The 8,032-nt window shown below is 38.3% G+C and overlaps 1 protein-coding gene and 1 long non-coding RNA gene across 2 annotated transcripts; both read right to left on the bottom strand.

Moving 5' to 3' along the window:
* Positions 1-223: 223 nt before the first annotated feature.
* Positions 224-821, bottom strand: LOC103410040 (uncharacterized). The gene is made up of 2 exons (XR_525274.3): positions 683-821; positions 224-571 (listed from the first exon to the last, which is right to left on the bottom strand). It is a non-coding gene; the product is annotated as an uncharacterized lncRNA (long non-coding RNA).
* A 3,463-nt stretch (positions 822-4,284) lies between these two features.
* Positions 4,285-7,634, bottom strand: LOC103410273 (vesicle-associated membrane protein 727). Its single transcript, XM_029105324.2, has 6 exons — positions 7,384-7,634; positions 6,734-6,979; positions 6,437-6,635; positions 6,232-6,352; positions 4,744-4,806; positions 4,285-4,632 (listed from the first exon to the last, which is right to left on the bottom strand). The coding sequence occupies exons 2-6, from the start codon at positions 6,921-6,923 to the stop codon at positions 4,489-4,491; spliced, it is 717 nt and encodes a 238-aa protein (XP_028961157.1). The 5' UTR covers positions 6,924-6,979; positions 7,384-7,634; the 3' UTR covers positions 4,285-4,488.
* Between the last annotated feature and the right edge of the window lie 398 nt (positions 7,635-8,032).

Here is an 8,032-nt window from a genome sequence, read left to right as displayed (position 1 = left end):
TGTACACACATTCACGACCAATGTGATCACTGCATCCCCAATTCCGTTGCTTCTGGTTGTCTTTGTTCTCCAATGTCACTTTAGCTTGGTTACTCAACTACTGGTCTCTCGTCATGCCTTGACGCACGTGAAGCTAAAGATCTTCTTACTGAACATGTTTTATTTCCACTGCTTCGGGTTTCTTTCCCCGACGACGCTTTCGTTGAAATGTTAAAAGAAAAGGTTAATAAGAGAACTACTATGTCCTCAAAATTAACTGATTAAATAAAACCAGCGGGTAATAGAGGTTAATTACATCGCAGATGAATTGTCAAGTGTCGAGTATTAAATTCTGCAAAAGTTTACGTATACAGGAACAATTAACATTTTGTACACCAAGTGAAGAACAGATGCCTAATAATTGCCGATTTCGTGTTTGCTTAGCACCTTAGCATTTGAAACCTCCGCAGGCGATAAGCCATATTATGATGATCAGAATAAGGACTCCACCTCCAATCATTAGCTTCATTTGGAGACTCTGCAGCCACATCTTACGTCGCAATTGCCTGCCTTGCCTCTGGAAGCTGTCAGCCTGTATTCAATACAAACATCCCAAGTAGCACGTCAACTACAAATGCCTAGTGAACTCAAACCGGTATTAAATTATAAGACCAGACCAGTTAAGTGAAGTGATGGCATGTACCTGGAACTGCAGATTTTCTGTTTTATCAACCAAAAGCTCAATTCTCTCACCGCGATCCAAAACCTGCCACCAAGAGATGGGATTGATTCAATCAACTCACAACGAACCACTCATGGGTTGGATGACTCGCAAATATGCGAACACGCGGTAAAAATACAGCTACTTATTTTCTTTCTACAGAAGCACCAATGGAAAGAAAGCCTCCCATTAAATTTGGTTTATAACATTAATGTACTGAAAAGTAGTGATATTTAAAACAGAAAATCACAAAAGGAAATTCCACCCAAGCTGATTATTTTTCCCCACCCCACCAATGTCTACATTCTCTTTTACATCCTCATGTAACGGGAAAGAGGAGAATTAGTTTTACGCACAATATGTTCCAAATAATTCCTAGCCTTCCTTATGATCAAAACCATTGGAAGATAAAAATCATTGGAAGATAAAAACTATTTTTGGGTTAAAACCTAAATTTTCTGAGCTAAAATTTAGGTTTTAATCTCAACCACTGGAGTTGGTCTATATGGCGAAATATTGTCGCACATTATTACCCTCAGAAAAATGATCCAATAAATTAAGTCAAGTACTAGGGTGCCTATCAGGTCTAACTAATTCTATGACAAGGGGCTGTAACTTATGCTAACCATGCACCATTCCTCTAGAAGAACAATGGTCATCATTTATAAGATCATTCTGCAACAATTTAATGACACTGCAGTATAGAAGGGGCCATATTCATTACTACCAAACCAACGAGTCACCATAGTATAGGTTTCAAGATGCCTCGGTTTATCTTTCATTAGAGAAAAAGCAAAGGCGACATAGTTTTTAACTTTTCTTAGCAACATAATATAAGCTTTCAAATCGTATGCTCTTTCGAAGCTTGCAGGGGTTTGTTGCAAGTGCTATTTTCCTTGTGTATGCATGTATGATATGAAAGAAATACAATTGTCTAATTCAGTCTAATTTGAGGCACCAAATGAGCTTTCTGAGTTCTGAGTTAGACCAGACATGACAGTTGAATTATTTCGTCCTTCTTATCAACCAGACGGGTCTATTAAGTTCTTAGTTAGACCGTGTGCGGCGGTTCGATTATTTCGTTTATAAGTCTTTCTATACTAATCAGGCAAGCCTTCTGAGTTATGAGTTAAATCAGGCACGACAATTAGATTATTTTGTCAAATTCGTTTTCTATTTCATTCTAAATCATGTGGATTATTCTTCAATTTAATATGAGATGTCGTATGAGTCATCTAAATTAGCTATGGCATGACAGTGGGACGACTTCACCTATTTCGTCTTATTATGGGATTCAATTCCAATTATCTCCTTTCTTGGTTTGATTCCAACTTTTGATGGGAAGTTTTGTAATCTCATCTTTAAGATTTGGAGGATTCCTCTTCCTGCCTCTTGGGGAATTTTAACATTTGAGCTTATCCGTACAACAGTTGAGACATCAATTCATCTCTCTCTGTTGGATCTGTTTTCAAGCCATGTTTGTCCCTTTTATTCCACAAGCATCTTTATCAATGCTGGGATTTATTGACAATTCAGCAAGTGCACTTATTGCAATTGGGGTTGAAGAGTCGTAAATTTCATTATTTACCCTACTCAAAGAAAGTGAGTCAAGGGTAGTTCTGATGTGTACTTAGATTGGATTGGATAACTAACAAGGTTCAGAATGGAAATTAATCACATAATATAGAAAGACGAAATAGATAAAATAATTTAACCGTCTCGTCCAGTCTAACTCAGAACTCAGAAGCTATGTTTGTCTCTTTTTGAGGGAGGACTGTCTTAGGTTTTTCTGGTATGATATAGAGAAAAAGATTTAAAACGAGTTGATGAAATTTGTGGTCTGCCCCGTTGTTCTGATACAACTATTTGTTGTGGGGGAAGGGGGGGGAAGCCTATGTCTTGTTGATGGAGATCCTGTAATTGTTGGGATGGAGCTGCAGGTGAAAAGGTTCCTGGTTCTGGCTGTTGAAGAAACATAAGATGGTCAGAATTATGGAGGAAAGTCGTTAATTGGCGCGACAAGGGTGAATTTGGTGGTAACAGTACATAGTTTGTTAGTTTGCATACGTGTTTTCAAAGCATAACATTACAACTCTTACTCGTTGGTGTTCTTGTGTAGGAATTATAGCCCTGTAATTTGTATTTTATAACCTCCGTAGTACACAAAAATCCCAGAAGGATTAAGGGAATATCGATAAATTTCAAATGTTGATCGATTGTCTTGAATTTGTGTAAAGGTTAAACAGAGATCATCTCAGTAAAAAAATTCAAATTTCATACTAATGATGGATTGTTTGATCTTGAATTATTTACAACTTTTGGCTCCCCTTTCTCTCCTAATATTTTGCATATCTGTTTAGCGCTGATGGCTGTCGAGTTGCTTGGGGCCTTTTTACGGTCTCTCTATAGCTTGGGATAAGGGGTTCCGTCATGTTCTTGTGGACATGATTTTGCTGTTGTTCAGCTTGTTCTTGTAGAGAATTGCTGTTGTACCCCAATGGAAGCTTTATTTTTGGCTTGCAAGACTCTATTACACAGGGATTGGGTCTGTCTCTAGATTAGGGAGTTACTGTTTCTGAGACTCCTCCTTGTTCTTAGAGATCACGATTTGATACAAATTTCTAAGCCGAGAGATGTTGTCGTGTAGTTTTTCGCTTTGTTTAGCCATTAAATTTGATATGTTATGTTTGGCAATACATACTCCAAATATTCTCCGGAGAGTTGAGTTGTGTGCTTCTTTGTTTGAGTTATTTGCTAGATATTTAGGTTGGCAACCTCAAGGGCTGAGATGACCCAATGACCTAAGGTAACCCAGAAGCAAGGGAAGGAAGATGAACAAGGCAATGTGGCAAAAATAAAAAGTTAGGACGATAGGCAAAAGTGGTTGTAGGATGGGGAGTCGAGCCGGGCAGCACGCTAGGTAAAGGCATCATCATCTGCGGGATCTGGGCAGCCGGACAGCTGTTGTACCCCTTCACGCCCCGGCCTAAAGCTCGTTGTTGGTTTGCTACCCACCTTTAGAGGGTGGGGTGCCCTACTAACCCGAGTAGCATAGGGCGTGCTTAATGCAACCTCACACCCCATATGATGGTTTGTGAACAGATTTCAAACACTTTTACCCACCTGGGTCGGGCTCCACTTCCATCAACCACCTTAATACCCTGCTTAGTTTCAAGCCCACGCTACTAGGCTCGGCAATATAATTGTGTGTTGTAACATCTTATAAACTGCCGTGTCAGTAATAGTATTGTTCGATGTGGGATTTGAGTAAGAGCCTAGAGGTAGGTCTATTCCCCCGTTCAACGTGATTCTTTTATTCAAGCCGCATGCCACTTAGTCAATAAGAGGACAAATAATGCTTTGTACACACATTCACGACCAATGTGATCACTGCATCCCCAATTCCGTTGCTTCTGGTTGTCTTTGTTCTCCAATGTCACTTTAGCTTGGTTACTCAACTACTGGTCTCTCGTCATGCCTTGACGCACGTGAAGCTAAAGATCTTCTTACTGAACATGTTTTATTTCCACTGCTTCGGGTTTCTTTCCCCGACGACGCTTTCGTTGAAATGTTAAAAGAAAAGGTTAAGAAGAGAACTACTATGTCCTCAAAATTAACTGATTAAACAAAACCAGCGGGTAATAGAGGTTAATTACATAGCAGACGAATTGTCGAGTGTTGAGTATTAAATTCTGCAAAAGTTTACGTATACAGGAACAATTAACATTTTGTACACCAAGTGAAGAACAGATGCCTAATAATTGCCGATTCCGTGTTTGCTTAGCACCTTAGCATTTGAAACCTCCGCAGGCGATAAGCCATATTATGATGATCAGGATAAGGACTCCACCTCCAATCATTAGCTTCATTTGGAGACTCTGCAGCCACATCTTACGTCGCAATTGCCTGCCTTGCCTCTGGAAGCTGTCAGCCTGTATTCAATACAAACATCCCAAGTACCACGTCAACTACAAATGCCTAGTGAGCTCAAACCGGTTTTAAATTATAAGACCAGACCAGTTAAGTGAAGTGATGGCATGTACCTGGAACTGCAGATTTTCTGTTTTATCAACCAAAAGCTCAATTCTCTCACCGCGATCCAAAACCTGCCACCAAGAGATGGGATTGATTCAATCAACTCACAACGAACCACTCATGGGTTGGATGACTCGCAAATATATGAACACGTGATAAAAATACAGCTAATTATTTTCTTTCTATAGAATCACCAATGGAAAGAAACCCTCCCATTAAATTTGGTTTATAACATTGATGTACTGAAAAGTAGTGATATTTAAAACAGAAAATCACATAAGGAAATTCTACCCAAGCTGATTATTTTTCCCCACCCCACCAATGTCTACATTCTCTTTTACATCCTCATTTAACGGGAATGAGGAGAATTAGTTTTACGCACAATATGTTCCAAATAATTCCTAGTCTTCCTTATGATCAAAACCATTGGAAGATAAAAATCATTGGAAGATAAAAACTATTTTTGGGTTAAAACCTAAATTTTCTGAGCTAAAATTTAGGTTTTAACCCCAACCACTGGAGTTGGTCTATATGGCGAAATATTGTCGCACATTAATTACACTCAGAAAAATGATCCAATAAATTAAGTCAAGTACTAGGGCGCCTATCAGGTCTAACTAATTCTATGACAAGGGGCTGTAACTTATGCTAACCATGCACCATTCCTCTAGAAGAACAATGGTCATCACTTATAAGATCATTCTGCAACAATTTAATGACACTGCAGTATAGAAGGGGCCATATTCATTACTACCAAACCAACGAGTCACCATAGTATAGGTTTCAAGATGCCTCGGTTTATCTTTCATTAGAGAAAATGCAAAGGCGACATAGTTTTGAACTTTTGTTAGAACTCTTTAGGGAGAATATAAAAATCAAAATATGACTAATGTCAAAGATAATGTGGGACACACTTCTAATCTCTACTAAGACATTAGGCCTATAGCACAACTTTGATCTGGCAAAAGACCCAGATGAACATGGGGAGATAAACTGCAAAAGTATAAATAGAAGATTTGAGCCATGACCTACAAAAAGGGCCGGACTGAAATAAGAGTTAAAGCAATAAATAATAAACCAAATAAGCAAACCCATTGAGAATGCAGACAGCGTTAAGATCTACAGATCAGCACTCTTTTCCATGAGAAGTTGCCCCTATGAGGAACAGAATTCTTGCACATGACATGTATATATTTGTCCTTGTGCACAGGAATGAAGAAACAACACATAGCAACATAATATAAGCTTTCAAATATGAGTTGCCAAAGTTGCCACAACTTGTAGAGATACGTAGTGTCTATAGCAGTTCAGCTCCCTCCAGTACCATCCCCAAATACCGTAACCAAAAAAATAATAACATTAAGCCACAATATCATTCTTTTGAAAATCCAGGATGTAAAAAGCTCATAGTCTCAAGTGAAGAAGCCAGCATACATATGCATAAAATAACCATATGCTAAAAAAGTTCCATAGCCAATAGTTATATAATCTTTTACCTTCTCTATATTGTCCATCATCACACCTTTCACCTCCGTGATTTGGGCCTTCAATTTGGAAAGCTTACTTATTTCTTCTGGATGCTCCATGCAATATTGCATGTGCTCCTTAAGCATTGGCCTGTCAAAGAAAAACCCAATATTTACTGTCCATACTAAATTGCATAGAAGATTAATATTTAAACACCAAAAGGCAAATACACACCCAAATTCTCTGTCAAGATTGTAAGCGATGCTAAATCGATCTTCAAATAAGTCATCCTCTTCATCATCATCATCAAGAGGATGCGGCCCTGCATTCTTAATATCTGCAGCATACCGCTGCTTGAAATCCTCTTTCACTCGTTCAAGGAACACAAAAGGCACACTCCTTCCGGCCGATTCATCAGCAACAACAAGAAACACTGCAAACCCACTTAGCAGTTTAAATTATACATTCTACAACTAGTATCTAAAACAAGCATATAATTGCGATTCTCGGAACTTAAAAAAGAATGCGTACCGAATCCACTGTCAAGTAGGAAGTTAAAAGTGTAGCCATCGCACGAGTAGGTGTACTTGCTGCTGCTGGAAGGTAGCTTCTGCAAGCATTGAACAGCAATGGTACTAAAGTTTCCGGTGAAGGTCGTGTGTTCTGCTAAAACAACACTTCCTTTTGCAACAAAGCTATATATTAATCCTCTGTGACTCATATCTGAATTATCAATTCAAACGCGCAAACACCCCGCGAAAGAAATATCACCAGTACCTAAATGCAGCAGTAAACGTAGAGAAATTACACACAGTATCAAATCCCCAAACCCAAAATCCAAAATACAGGATTACAATTAGCTTATCATATTCAGGAAACCCGCCACCGCCAAGTAAATTTCTAAAATTCGAGTGCGAGTATTCACATATTTGAGTCAATAATAATGCTAACTTCAATTAGACGGGTTTTCGATGTGCTTGAAACCCCACCACCGTCACTTAACCAACCATAACCTCTCAATTTTCTCGGCAACCAAACAGAGAAAACGAAAAGGGTATAAGAATTAGACAAATTAAAGGTCGGGGATTGCAAAATCTTATTTGCAAATCCTAAAAAACAAAATGAAATTACATCTTGATCTGCAAATAACACCGAGAGATAGGGAAGGAGGAGGAACATACTTGTCAGATCAATCCGAGAGAGAGAAGAGAGATGACTCCGTCGGGAAGTTGGGGAAATCCGAAGTCAGTAAGGCGACGTGGTCCAGGTCGTTGCTTGCTTGTTTAGATTGGTTTTATTGGTTTTTTGGTAAATAAATGATATAATTGTGACTGACATTTCCAGGTCTGCCTTGCATTGGATTACTCAACTAGATCATGACGTCTTTTCCCGCAAAAGAATAAACTGTCATTCCATTTTCACCCCTTAAATTATCTGTCTGTTTCAAATTGATCCTCTTATTAAGAACTCAACCTACAAACAAGATAGACATTTATCGATTTTACCCCTCCCCGAACTTTAATTTTAGTCTATTAATCTCTTGAACTTTTATAATAACCAATTTTCTCTTAAACTTTAATTTTAAACCGATTAACTCCCAAACTTTTATATTTACTATTTTTTTTTTTTTATGTTTTGCTAGTCACACTCTTCCATCTCAAGAAATAAATGTTGAAACTTGAAATTAAAGAGAACTAGATTTGTTAAAATGAAGTGTGGGGTTAGGAGCATGAACGAGGACTTATATGGCACGGGTAAACAGTAGATCGCCATGCCAATGAAATGAAGACGTGTATGTTTTAGTCCACGTGTCCTTATTTTATTAGCATT

The sequence above is a fragment of the Malus domestica genome, chromosome 07 (assembly GCF_042453785.1).
Source record: "Malus domestica chromosome 07, GDT2T_hap1".
In the NCBI taxonomy this organism is placed as follows: domain Eukaryota; kingdom Viridiplantae; phylum Streptophyta; class Magnoliopsida; order Rosales; family Rosaceae; genus Malus; species Malus domestica.
This window is presented reverse-complemented; position numbering and strand designations above follow the sequence as displayed.

Coding starts and splice junctions, on each gene's coding strand:
- LOC103410273 (XM_029105324.2), bottom strand. CDS start 6,923: ATGAGTCACAGAGGATTAATATATAGCTTTGTTGCAAAAGGAAGTGTT. Junction 6,353..6,436: donor AATCTTGACAGAGAATTTGG/GTGTGTATTTGC, acceptor TTTCTTTGACAG/GCCAATGCTTAAGGAGCACA. Junction 4,807..6,231: donor TGATGGACAATATAGAGAAG/GTAAAAGATTAT, acceptor TCTTGGTGGCAG/GTTTTGGATCGCGGTGAGAG.